General features: G+C 30.5%; 1 protein-coding gene across 1 annotated transcript in view; it reads left to right on the top strand.

Annotated features, from left to right (window-relative positions):
* Positions 1-15,151, top strand: part of LOC124368174 (partitioning defective protein 6) — a 50,051-nt gene that overhangs the window by 23,235 nt on the left and 11,665 nt on the right. Inside the window, exons 3-4 of the mRNA XM_046825453.1 lie at positions 10,310-10,437; positions 12,054-12,320. Of these exons, the coding sequence (XP_046681409.1) occupies positions 10,310-10,437; positions 12,054-12,320 (395 nt within the window). The remainder of the gene's footprint in view (positions 1-10,309; positions 10,438-12,053; positions 12,321-15,151) is intronic.

The following is a 15,151-nucleotide window of genomic DNA, read 5'->3' as shown; positions in this document are numbered from 1 at the left end:
TGTCATTACACTAGTAACATGAAGATTTATGTTACCTTTTTTAAGTAATTATATCTCTTTCATGCTTGAAATTCAGTATTTTTAATGTCAATAGTTACAATAGATGAGCAATAACGTACAAATATCCTAATAATATAATAAGTGTCTTTGTTTGTTTGTTTTGCTTTTATGTGTAAACTATTCAACCAATTTGGACTGAAGTTTTACGTGAACATTCTTAAGGTTCCTGAAATTCATATTTTGAAAGTCCCTCTGGGCTTTTCAATGCCCCAATGGTCTTCAAAGCTGTGGAATATTAATTGAAAGATTGTGTTAAATTTAATTAACTGTCTTGCATAAACATTGTTTTATGAGAGCACAACCATTTGTTTAATTAATGTAACCACTATTTTCATGATAACTATTAATATTTATGTGCAACAATGTCTATATACTCGACTAGTTAGCCTTATTGACATTTTGATGTGGCATTTTTACACTAACATGTTTCAACAAGCTATTATTTCCCAGACTACAGTCCACCAACAAGACTTCTACAATTCAGATCTTGTCATAAATGATTACTGAAATATTTCATAAACTTCTTAATGATTTCCCCTTAGACCGGGGTTAGATGTCTTTTGACATTAGTAGACTTCTCAGTCCTAAGTATTTATGTATATTATCTTCATTAAGGCAAGGCAAACTCAACTATGGCACTGGGAATATTTTCGACCCAAAGTAGATTGCAAGAGACGTTTTGACAGAAGTACATTTCTGAGACCTACATATGTTTATATTTTCTTGGTCAGGACAATAAAGCAAATTCAATTTACACTGTGAATACATTAGAATATTTGGGGTCATCACAGAAATATTTTTAAAAGTAGTCATGTGGAATATCAGAATGAGTCTGAGTTTCTTTTGAGCAAGAAATCTTAATCAAAATAAACAAAACTCAAACAGATAAAAAATGTGTTCTGTAAATTCCAACATTAAAAAAAGACTCCCACCATTTTGAAGCAGATTAAGATCATTGAATTTTGTTTTCGCCAATTAGTTACTTTTATCAAGACCTTTAAAATGATGTATGATTTACCCTATGCTTACTTTAATAAAAATTTTAGATTGGGACATTTATATATATATATATATATATATATATATATATATATATATATATATATATAAATCATATATATATATCAATCATATATATATATCAATCATAAAAAAAATTGGCAATTAAAATTAAAAAAACTCAAATACATTGATATATAAATATGATTGATATATATATATATATATATATATAAATCATATATATATATATATCAATCATATATATAAATCATATATATATATATATATATATATATATCAATCATATATATATATATCAATGTATTTGAGTTTTTTTAATTTTGATTCTGATTTCTTGCTCAAAAGAAACTCAGACTCATTCTGATATTCCACATGACTACTTTTAAGAATATTTCTGTGTTGACCCCAAATATTCTAATGTAATGTAAAGAAAAGAAGCATATTCTATAATACTATAATAGCTGATCGATATATAGTTTTTTTCTGACCTTTCAAACAAACAACCCCCAATTACTATAGAGCATGCAACAACATCTTAGGTGTTTTAGAGTCTCTATGTATTGAGACTAATTTACCGTTGTGCCTTGTTCCAGATAATCGGTCACATAAACTCAATGAGTATGCCATAACACAGTCATAAAGATTTTTTTTTTGCGGATGGTTGTGTTTTTAACTTTTTTGTCACAGAAGATCCCAAATGTCGATATTCAGTGCTTTTACCTTTTCTCTTCTGGATCATAATGGTGTACCCATGACTAGCCCTGTCAAGATGTTCAAAAGAAAGTCGTCTCCTTCGTCATGGTAGCGCTGCAAAAGTTGCTGACAGTATTCCATTCACTGTTTAGTCTCATCTGTTAAATGGCGTGGCACCCATTGTGCACAGATTTTCCGGTATCCTAATTGTTGAATAATGAAACTAACACATTCTTTAGATATTACATCATGGTTTGCGATACGCTGTTTGGTGATTTATCGATTACTTTGAATCAAGTCATCAACGAATTTGTGATGCTTGTCGTCTGTGGCACTGATTGGACGTCCACTGCGTGTTCCATCAACAATTATGGCTTTCCCAGGCTCGCAACCACAAATGTTATCACCCCACTCTTTAAATGACAATGATTTCAGTCGGATTTACTTTTTCAGCAGTTAATTATTCAATAACAGCACATTGTTTACTTCTAATTGATATAACATTTGAATTCGTTTGCATGGTTACACTGCTAACAATACAATAGATTGACACAAGGTTTTTAAACTGCACATGCGTGTAGAGGAGGAATGGTACTTACGAATGCCACCATCGCACTTCTATAGCTCATTTCAGTCGCGTTTTACAAGCATGTGTGCATTACTTTTCAGCCTACCATCGTATGTTTCAAACAATGTGAAAGTTTAAAAATAACTCTACTTAGAGAGAGAAATTTTTTAGTAATAATATTTTTACACTAAACTGAAAATTCATCATAAAATGTACATAAGTAATTTTTTGCTGGTTAATTTCATTGTTATGCATATTTAGCAATATTATTTTCGGTTTTTGTATTTACAGCAATTATTTATGAGCAAAACAAAAAATCATTTTCATCAATAAATAATAAATATGGTAATTGTTATGAACAGCTGAAAATTGCCAATTATTGCTTGGTACTTCTTGTACCTACACATGGAGCTATACCTGGCATTTCTTGCATATACTGTAGAAATAATGTCTAGCACTGAAAGAGTTAACCCTTTGAGTACCAAGTATTTATTGAGTGGGTGTACCGAAAAGTGTCAGGTATTTTTCTGGTGGGTGCACCTAAAAATAAAATAAAATAAATGTTTCTTTTGAAGGCATTTTGCAAGGCTTCAGTAAAAAATTCACAGTTTGATTAGTATTTAATAAGCTATCAACATACTTTTTTTTGTAATTGTCTTTGAAAACTGCCTAATTAACATAAAATATCAACATTACAAAAAAATCATATCCTTTTCTTTATCCATATCACTGGAAAGGGTATTCAATTGTCTATAAATCTTGAAAAATATGTATCATTATCTTCAGTAATGAGTAAGTTTTACAACATTTAAGAAACTAATGTCACATTGTTTCCGGTAGCCATGTCAACCAAAAATGTTTATATGTGTGTTCTAGATTGATTTTTGTTAAAGTCAGTTGATCAGAAGTATAATATAACAATTTATTTTGAAAAGAACAGTTCTTCACAAACAATTTAATATAATATTAATTTAAAAATATTAAGTTTTCGAGTTTTAGTGATTTTTTCCTGAACGTCCGTTAAAATCGGACGTTGGCATTCAAAGGGTCAATTTCTCTAACCTCAAAAGTAGTTCTAATATCATTACTCTAGGAAATAAACAAAACAATAAGCTAATAGATGACAACAACTGTTTGTAAAACTACTGACTTTGGTTTTTGGCTTGTATAGTTGCTTCTGATGTTATACTGAGTAAAATGTGAAACATATCAACTATGTGACACAAATTTGAAGTACTATAATTAGTCCACTGTATAACGTCAATAACAAGGATACAGATTTCATGCAACACAAGAGTTCACTTTCAAATCTACCAAAAATGATGTGCATATCACTATGAATATTTTTTACACATTGATATTATAAGATTTTTGTAAAACCTTACAAACTATAGAATCATAAAAAATAACAAAAGTTATGTTGATTCATTTTAGGAAAATGATCATTTTATAGTTGTGAATCAATCTCCTTAAGTAGGCAACCCAAACACATATTGTAAATATTAATATATATTTTTTCTCATATAAAAATTAAGGCTGTCTATTATACTTAGTTAAATCATGAAGATATTTTGCTTTATACTAGAAATGTGAAAAGTCATCTAGATTTTCCCCTCTTTTAAAGTTTAAGTGTTTAATGTTTGGTTTCATTTGGAAGGTAGCAAACAGAATTGTGTAATGGTTCCAATAGAATGTTTTTATTTCCCATTTTATTTAAAAATTGCTGCATAAACGTACTTCCCAAGATACCATTTTCAAAAGTTAAAGTTGGTTATAGATATTTTTCCACATAGAGAACTGTCTATAACTCATTTATATTTTTGAATAAAGTTTTTATGTTTTGAAATCTAAACATTTTCCACATAATCTTAAGAGATAAATTTCAACTAAATCGCAGAGTTTTGGCTCAAAATCATTAAAAATACTATTAAGACAGCTTGTAGTGGTTAGGTTAATAAGAGATAGTGCATACAAATTTGGCTTAAGGCTAAATGATTTAAACATAAGTAAAATTGTATTTTTATTATTATTTGTTATAATATTTATATTAAACACTCATAAATTACAAATTTAGCATGTTTGAATTTAAGTATTACCTGAGTAAGCAAGTTCTCCATCGAATAAAAAAAATCCAAACAATTATTTCAAGGCTCTTATTAATTATTACTGCAGCACAGACTAAAACTTTTTCTACAGGTCTATCACATACAAGGAATTAGGATTGACATAAAACAAACTTTAACCATGCATTTAAATTTATTTTGCTCTTAAAAATACTGAAATAAAAGGGATATTATTCAAAAAGATGGAATTATTATTCAACCAATGCTCTTTAAAATAAAGAACAATGGCTTAATGGGAAAGATTCGTAGAAATGTGGTAATTGTATAATTTATTACCTTAGCTTTGGTTAAGGTCTATTGAGATGAGTTCATTGTCAGAGGAGACATGTGGTATTGTCAAATATTACAATAGTTTTGTATACATTTGATGTAGTTAAAAAGTTCTTTTGCAATTATTTTGTCCAAATGTGCACAGGTGCGACAGACCAGCTAGCACTTCAGGCTCAGTTCAAATCTGGCTGGTTGTTTCAGTTAGGGTCACGTGCTCATTTGAGCTTTGTTTCCTGTTACAGTAAGTTGACGCCTTGTGCTGAATTTTAGACTTCATGAAGTATTTGCTCATTCTTGCATTAGCCTCCTGTAGTCTCTTAAGCATTATTATAAAATTGCAGTTGGTCTTTTCATGTTGTATTTTATTAAACATTGTGTTAGAAATCAATGTGTAATTAGCAAACACCTTACTTTTATTAGCCAGTAGTCATAGGTAAAAGATATTAATATTTATTAACCTATTGCAAATGTCCTTACAGTAGCACTTCAGAAAATGTCTACAGCATTTTACAGAACAGTTTATATACAGGGTGTAACAAAAAGGTTGGGCTGGCTATGCATTTTCAGATTTTGTGTGCGATTCTAAGCAAACAATGAAGAATAACTTTTTTTACAATTTCTGCTTTGTTTAGCCACTAGCCTCAATTTTGTATTTTTTGTTAACAAATTATTATTTCTAAAACTAGTAAAGCTAAGGATAGAAACCAAATTTAAAAAAAATGTGTTATTTTCTTTAATACTAACAAAAATGTTGAAACTTAGTACAAAGATCTCATAAATATCTCAGTAAGTTCTTTGGCCAGTTTGGTACATCATTTCCTTCCAATGGGCGATTCAAATTTTTAAAACTTCACAACTGTTAGTTATCAACAGAGAAAAATGTTTCTGCACTTATTTAGTTGGAATCCTGAACTTGTAAATTAAACCGTATTAATATTTCAGTTGCTACACTCTATCTGCTTCTTTTGGCTGAGCTGGAAGAACATTTTAGCTATACATTTTAAGGATAACGATATTAAGAATAAGTTAGTCATTCAATTGAATATTCAGAATAATTCCTGTTTTACAAAAGTAATATAATATATAAATTAAATTTTGATGTAGCTACATAAACTCAACATTCTCACGGAATCAACCCTTCCCACCTTTTTATTGCATCACAGATAAAAAACATACATAGTAAGTTGTGTGTCAAGAAAAAGTAACAAAATCTATTTTAGCCCCTACAAGGGTTGTGAGGACAAATTATGCAACCCGCATAACACTAAATATGATGTGCTCAGTAAAGGTATTGCATGGTGAACATAGAATCAATCAATCATAGTGTCTATCTCTGTGAAGGTTAGGTGAGGCCATTGGTTTGCTCTCTAGCATGCTAACTAACTGGTAACAAGGCCAAAAATAACATTGAAATTGGTTTATCAATGTTTAGCTTCATTGTTTTTTCAATATGCTATAGCAAAAAAGATACATTTTGTTTGTAATTTGCTTGAGTGTATTAAATTTCTTTTATAACGATTATTACAAAATAAATTGTCATGTTTTACATATTATCTTTTGACCTCGCAAATAACATAAATTTTAAGCTGAGTAAAAAGATGTTTGCAATTATTTTTAAACAATTTACCATTAATCTTCACTAGTGATTTTACATTTAATCGAAGGAAATATCTATCATCGTGTTTGTTGTTTTGGTGTCATTGAGTTATAACTATAACGTTCATGACAACTGTAGTAATGGCTGAAACTTTTCTCAAAGGGCCGAGAAGATGTAAACGATGTAAAGCGTGCCAGATGCCCAAGCACGTCAAGAACAGATGAAAACATTGATGAAGTGAAGAAAATAATATTGGCCAATCGTTGAATTACTGTTAGAGAAGTTGCCGAGGACCTGAACATATCAATTGGCTCGTGCCATTTGATTGTTACCAATTATTTGGGCATGAGACGGGTCACTGCAAAAATCATACCAAAATTGCTCAATTTCAACCAAAAACGGCAGTTTATTACCATTGCTAATGAGCTGTTGGACTCTGTCCGCGATAACCAAGATTTGCTCCAGAGGGTCATAACTGGTGACGAATCATGGGTTTATGGTTTTGACGTAGAAACCAAAGTTCAATCATCCCATTGGAAGCTGCCGCACAAGCCAAGGCTGAAAGACATTCGGTTGAATATGAAAGTTTTGCTTACAGTTTTTTTCAGATTTCATGGGCGTGGTGCGTCATGAGTTCTTGCCACAAGTAAGAACTGTCAATAAGGAATATTATCTGCAAGTTATGTGTAATTTGCGTGAAGCAATTCACCAGACACGCCTAGATATGGAAGAATAAAAAGTGGCATTTACACCAGGATAACGCCCCTTCTCATCGTTATTAGTGTACTATTTTTTGGCCAAAACAAACACACTAATGATGCTGCAGCCACCGTATTCGCCAGATCTAGACCCCTGTGACTTTTTCTTGTTCCCGTAACTGAAGAGGCCCATGAAAGGACGACGCTACACTACAGTTGATGATATAAAGACTGCATCGAAGGAGGAGCTTAACAAGATCACAAAAACCGACTTTTTGAAGTGCTTCGATAATTAGAAGTTTGCACAAGTGTATAATATGTATTGGGGATTACTTTGAAGGGACAAAATTCAGATTGATGAATAAAGACATAATTTTCTAAAAAAAAAAACAAAAGTTGCAATATGTTTTGAACAGAGCTTGTATAATACGAGTTCTTATTAAAAACTCAAAGTTTATGATAGTGTGTAAAATGAACTCAATTTAACTCATATTTTGAACTATACATTTCAAATGGTTAAAATGTTTAGAACTATGATTAATGTATTCTACATAAAAATATTAAATGGAGTTTTACAAGGTTTAGTACTTGGGATGTAATCTTTTTAATTATCTACCAAGTTTCTCATCCATGTGAATGTAAATGTGTTTTATATACTGATGCCAGAATGTTACTAAATGTAAAAAAATCTTAATATAATATGAAAATTCAATTGTATTACATTTAAAATTCTTACATTTGAATTCAAAATAATTTTTTTTTACATAACACAAAGACAGAAAAGACTTTTAATCCTAAAAATAAATATCATAGATAAATCTGTAAAACTTTTAGGAATACATCAAGACTGAAAGCTTAGTTGGATGGACAATACAAATCAGATGGTCAAACAAATTAGTTAGCATTGTATTCTTACTGAGAAAACTAAAAACATATATTTACAAGTAGAGGCCTTGTTTTGTATTGCTTATTGCTCTTTTTATTGTAGAGTTCAATAAGTTGTGTATGGCTAAAGAATGCAGTTAGATTTACTATTATATATATAGGAATTATAGACACTAAATTTTAGATGCCTTTTTTTATTAGTTTTAGAATTCTAATGTTTTAATTATGTGTTAATGGTTCAGTCATTGATGTATGTTAAAGGAAACAACTTGGGATTCAATTTATTTAAATAGTAATAAGTTTACATGTAAACTTACAAAAGAAAATTATGACCAGTTTGAATGTTCAATTACATAAAATGCACTTTCATACTCATTGGCATAATACTTTTTTCATACCAGCAATAAGAAATGGTTTTTAAACAGTGCTCTTTATACTTGGGACAAAGGGTTTATTGTTACGTGCTGTATATAATTTAAACATTTAATTATGATACTTGTATAACAACAATGACCAATTTATATTTATAATACAGTATTTGGGCTTATTTTATAGAAACATATTCTCAATACAATATAAACATAAGTGAGAAAGAAAAGTTATTATTAAATTTATTTATTACATTCTGTAGTTGACTGATGTGACAAAGTCTATTGTTACATTTATCATATTTAACTGTGGTAAGGAATTTGTATTTTGAATTTGGATATCCTTCTATGTATTTTAATTTTATGAAAAGAAATGTACTGTGATTTTTTAAAATCATAATTATGTTGTGGTGAGAAATTCTTGTATGAATTCTGTGTGTTGTACTGTGTGGCTACAGCTGCAGCAGGCAGTCATACATTCTCCAGTTGTGACTCACTCTGATAATGGTTACACAGCCTGCAACCTTGACTTTGTTGATAGCAAATGATAATTACATACAAAATAACAGACAAGTCATATTGTTGACTCACAGTTTCTTTATTTATTTGTTTACGTAAAACTGACAAGACATATTCAATGTAAACTTCAAGATTTCGCATAAATTAAGAAAAGACAGTTTTCTATGAAAATATTAAGTTAACACTTGGGTTCACAAGTGGCACAGTGTCTAGTCTTAATCTGTGCAACATTGTCAGATTGTGTTAGCTCTGTAAGCAAATGTTTTAAAATACAAATTGTGGTTAGTTACACAGGCTTGCCATTAATGTAGTTACATCAATTAATTAAAAAATTGTTTGTATTTTATTCCCAAATATATTTAAAAAAATGAACTCCTATTAGATAAATGCATTTAGTTATTAGGTTCTTTTATACTATTCATGCAAAATATTAAAGTCTTGAAACGAATAGGAGATGATGGACTTAATGTACAGACTTAAATGTATGACATATATACAAAACTTTGAATGTCGTTTAAAATCATACATGATGCAGCAATTACAAAAATAATTTTCGAATACAACACAGTTAATACGAAGTTGTTTCATGTAATTTTAAAGCTTATTAATGGCCGGATGTGAGAAAAAATGAGAGCATTGAACCATGACATAAAAGAGTCAATTTAAGTTAGCAGTTACACACATGTTTTTATCATAGTAAGGAAGGGTAAAAAATACCAGTTCAATATTGATCTAAAAAAAAAAGAAAAAAAAGTCAAGTGTGATTACGGTTGATCCTGGTTTTGGAACACGTAGTGTAGAATATTATGGTTTTGTTTAGTCACTTGTGTGAGTTTGTAGAAGTATTTACATTTTAAACAGTCCGAGGTCAAGTGAGATGATGCTTGATCCTGGATTTTGAAAACGTAGTGTAGAATATTTATAATTTTATTCAATCACTTGTGTGAAAAGAAAAGGACTTCCTAGGCATTCCAACAGTCTATTAAAATTTTAAAGAGACAAATTTCGGATCAAAAAGCTTAGATACACAAGTTTCAAACTATTTGATCCAGAAGGAAATAGCTCTGTAGTTCTAATTATGTTTCGATTTAAAAAAATGAGTTGCTGTAAAACATTAACTAGTAGAAGAGATTACTTTTTATTTATGAAAGTGATCTATCATCCATGCATGGCCTGTGTTGAGTTTTTCTTGACTGTTTGAAGCATTATCAGTATATTAGCTTTCAAGGTCAGCATCTATTACCTACAATTAATTATAGAAATGTCATTGTTTGCAGCTTCAGCATTCATACCATACTCTAGTCTAACATTACTGATAAAAACTAAGCTTGCATAATGGATGGATGCTTGTAGTTCTTGTTATTGCATCGCTCAACCTTGGCTATTGATGGATGATTTTGTTTTAAGTTGTTAATTTTATTGAATATAAAACTGATTCTTTTACTACACATGATGTATGCACTGTCAGTTGTTCTATTAGTGAATCAACATTGCCTTTTTTGCAGGTGAAAGCTTAGAAGAATTAAATGGCTATGGGACATTTAAAACTAGGAATTTAATCTCTTCGATATTGGGAGGCACACCTGGTAAATCCAAGACACTTTGTATCTCCAATCCCCATGACTTTAGACAGGTATAGTCTTATTCTGTGATAGAATAAAGTATAGAATTTAAATTTCAAACTAAGAATTCAGTATCTTTGATTTTGTGGAGCACTCCTGGCAAATCCGAGGCTTTGTATCAAATCCCTATGACTTTAAAGAAGCATTTCTTTTGTAGTGATAGAAATTAAGTAGAATTTAGGTTTGAAGAGTAATAATTTTTTACTGCAACAACTTTATTTGATCTTTATTTATTTTTTTTAAATCTAAATCAAAATTGTTTAGTGTTTGTAACATGCAGTATTGTAACAATGATTTTTGTATCATTCTTATATTTATTATTTTAGAGTTTTGTTGATTCATTTGTTCTAGGAACAAATTCTGTAGATCTTGTGAAAGGGTTTTAAATAACCAAACATAAGTTACCTTCCTCTACAGTTTCAATTTCAGCGTTATTTTGATGCGTCGTTAAAAACCGGTGTAGTGTTTATTTTCAGCTGACCAACGACTTGTAGCGTCTGCTGCTGATTGGTTAAACATTTGTTTGTTTAGAAATAGATACATGTATTGTCATTATTTCATTGTCAATAAGAGACATGTAAAGTGAGTGTTTTTCAACTGAAATGGTGTCAACAAGTCAAGGGGGTGATGTAATTATTTTGCACGATGAAGATATTGAGGATGCACTGTTTCATTTTGATAGTAACTATGATAATAATTTAAGTATGATTAATGATTCAACTGATAGCTATTTAAAGGGAAGAAATTAACAATGGAATACTGAAATGTAACATGTAGTGAACCATGGCTACAGTCAGTGCTCAGTCTACATAGGCATTTATGTTATGTTTGTTTATTTGTTTATCTTGACGAAACTTTATTTATATATTATTTTACGTTGTTCTACAAATTAACAGGCTCAAGACTAAAACAATTCAGAATATTCTGAATGCAATGCAATGAATACAAGGGTTACTTTGAAAGCTTTGAAATGTGTGAAGAGTTTTTTCTACATCAAATTAATCCCCTCCAGTGGCAGTACACTTTTGCTACCTAGGGATAGTTGCATGGGACGGTGCCTCAATACCAAAGACAATTTTGAGATGTTTCAAAACTCATCTTTAGACAAACTGATGTAAAAGTTATAGCTTGAAAATGCTCTCTCTGTAATTCCATTACTTCACAAAATATAACAGATGACACAAGTACACTGATGAACTCAGTTTGTTGTCAGCTACTGACAAGTACTCAGGCAATCAGATAAGAACTAATGTATTGGTTATTGCAGTATGTATTGTTTACCAATATCTCAAAACATTCAGTGTGATCCCTGTATAGGCCTAAATGATGATCCTATTCCTAGGAGTTAAGACAGGTCTAGGCCTGTTCTTACAATGGCATAGAAAGCTGTGGAAGATTATGATGGTGAGCGAGAACTTGAAGTTATCTAAGTAACAACAAAAAAGTATTTTGTGTGTATTTTTAAATGTATGTGTTAAAACCATATCCTAGCAGTATGTTGCGTACATCATACTGAAGCCAGCCAAAATTGCTAAATTAAGTCATGCAGGAAAGGGTAAATGAGATGAAATAAGTAACATGTCAAAGGGTTGACCAAGTGTATATTCACAAATTTTTATCGTCATAGGTCTCGGCAATTATAGATGTGGACATAGTGCCGGATACGCAGAGGCGAGTACGTCTGTTAAAGCACGGATCAGAGCGCCCGCTGGGTTTCTATATCCGAGATGGAACCAGTGTGCGGGTTACTCCAAGCGGCTTGGAAAAGGTTCCGGGGATCTTCATCTCCCGTTTGGTGCCTGGAGGACTGGCAGAGAGTACGGGACTTCTAGCCGTCAACGATGAAGTCATAGAAGTCAACGGCATCGAGGTTGCTGGCAAAACGTTGGACCAGGTAAAATAATATTTTTACAAAAAACAGTGTCGCAAACTTGTACATTGTTTTAAAAAGAAGAGATTTTATGATACTAAGTTAGAAATTTAATCTATATAGATCGTTAAATTAGTATTCACAAGCTAAAATATTACCTAAAACTAAACTATGTAAAACAAGTATTCTAAATACTTATATTATAATTACAAGATTAATGACATTGCACAAAGTTAAAGCTGGGACTTTTATCCACATATTATAAAAACTTGTATTCAAAACAAACTAGTTTCTTGCATGAAATAAAGAAACAGAAAAGAAGCAATGTTTATAATGCCTACAGGGTCGATATAAAAGTTATTCAACATAGCAGCAATGTACAGGATAATTATTAGTATGACACATTGAACTAGAGATAACTGGTTTGAAATAAGTATCAGACAATGACATGCACTAAGTGGGGTTAAAACGTTACAAAAGTTAAACATAGAAGCAATGTACAGGATACTTATTAGTATGGCACATTGATCTAGAGATAACTGGTTTGAAATAAGTATCAGGCAATGACATACACTAAGTGGGGTTAAAACGATACAAAAGTTATTCAACATAGCAGCAATGTACAGTATACTTATTAGTATGTCACATTGAACTGGAGACAACTGGGTTGAAATAAGTATCAGGCAATGACATACTCTAAGTGGGGTTAGAATTATATTAAAATTAAAATGCAAATCCGCTTTCTTTCAGTGTTAACAATTCTTTGAATTGTTTACTTTTAAGAAAGAAAGTAAGTCATACTTAATAAATAAATTGCTAGATATTGATATTTGTGAAGGGTGAAATTGTGTTTTTTTAGTAGACAGTCAAATAAAGCTATGATATTTTAACTGAAACTAGTTAGTTGTCGTATAAAAGAATTCCATTAAAACATATATGTACCAGAAGCTGAACTTTACATTGGTGTAATCTGAAATTACTACTGAAAATAGTCAATCAATGGAATTTTGAATAATTATTTTATCATGGCACCCCAGGCATGAGGATGTTGACTTCAACAAATTATTTTTTCAGCAAATCCAGTTTAAATATTTAATCATAAATATCATCTTTGTTTTACAATGCACCAGTTTGTTTTTCATTTCTTGTAAACTGTCAAACGTTATTGCAATAAAGATTTTTCATCTTAAACTTTAATTCAGTATTACTGCTATCTAGAATAGAAATGAGTAATACTAAATACTACTAAACCGCTTATATGGCAATTGTAGATGGTATAATTATTTTTATAATTGTTCCTGTAAGCTATTAAAGATGAAGAACAATTTTTTAAACTTTTTTTTACATATTCTTAAAATAACTAAATTTTAAATTTAGTTCAACAGTTTCATGTAAACTAATAAAAGCTTAATTTTATTGGTAGCATAATTTTAAAACATTAGGAAGAAATCTTTTTTTAAATTTGTTAAGTAAATATTTAAACATTACCTTACAAAATGTGTTGTTTTTAGTCTTTTTACTACATACTAAAATTACCCTAAAAATAAAAATTGGTGTAACAATTTTGCGTCTCTCTTTTAAGTATTAAGACATGCTTGGTTTATTTAAAATATTTTATTAATTTGTCACTAGCCAGGTAATAAAAATCAATAAGTGATGTACCCTCTGCAAAAACAGCCTACTTTGCTTTATTTGAATCGAACCTTCGCTATGGTCTCCTGGTCTGGGGTAATTCATCTGCAGGAAATCTCCAACGTGTGCTGGTAACACAGAAAAAAGCAGTGAGAACACTTGCTGACTTACAGCCAAGAGAGAGTTGTCGATCAGCTTTTATCAACCTCTCAATTCTGACGGTTGTATCCTTGTACGTGCTGGAGGCAGTAACCTGTGTGCACGAGAGAGGTTTTCCCAGAGGATGTAACACACATCATTACAACACAAGACGAGCGACAGATTTTCATCTTCCTGGGCATCGACTTTCTCTATTTGAGGAGAAGCCCTCTTAGATGGGTTTAAAACTGTGGAACCACCTGCCAGAAGACCTGAAGGGACATGGTGCGGCAAAATTCAAGAAGGAGGTGAAGCTGTGGCTGCTGCAAAATCCATTCTACTCGTTAGAAGAATACCTGAACAGAGAGCAAAACTAACAACCAAACTGGACATTTACCTGTAAATTCATTGTTTGTAAACTACGCAATTGTATTTATATGATCTGTAACAAATTTTGACGAGTTACAATTCTCAAAGAATTTGTAAATAAAGAATTTGTCTATTTGTCTAAGCATAATGTTTATTTTTTTAAGTAGGTATTGTGTTAAGGAATTTCCACAAAGTTTCTTCTTGTGCTACAAATGTTAGTGCAATTTGCAAAATCCTAGTTTATTCTTTACATAAAACTTGCAAATTTTATTGCAAAGTTAAATTATTTGCAGACTTAAACAAGTTTTGCTGTGTTCATCAATATTGGTTTACTAATAAAATTCTTATCACTCTTTTCTGGAGGATAACAATTCTATTAAAACTATTAAATGTTGAACCATCCCAAATAATCAAGCTACAGTATACTGTGAAAAGTGACAAAAGTAAATATTTTTTTATTTTACAAAATGTTTTATGTGATCGATAATATTTAGTAATTTGCTTTTAAAATTTGTTTGTATGGTCATTTTACATTTTTTATATTTCTGCTCCACAGTAGTGTCATGAAGGTTTGACTTCTAGAGAGAAAAAGATTACTTTTTGATTTGCTATAATTAATTATTTCTGCTGTTAGTCACGATTTTTAAATAGGTTTTACCTTATGGTAGGAATTATGTTTTGGGGATATAAAGTTTGCAAAATACAAAATTTCTGAA

The sequence above is a fragment of the Homalodisca vitripennis genome, chromosome 1 (genome assembly GCF_021130785.1).
Source record: "Homalodisca vitripennis isolate AUS2020 chromosome 1, UT_GWSS_2.1, whole genome shotgun sequence".
Lineage (NCBI taxonomy): Eukaryota > Metazoa > Arthropoda > Insecta > Hemiptera > Cicadellidae > Homalodisca > Homalodisca vitripennis.
This window is presented reverse-complemented; position numbering and strand designations above follow the sequence as displayed.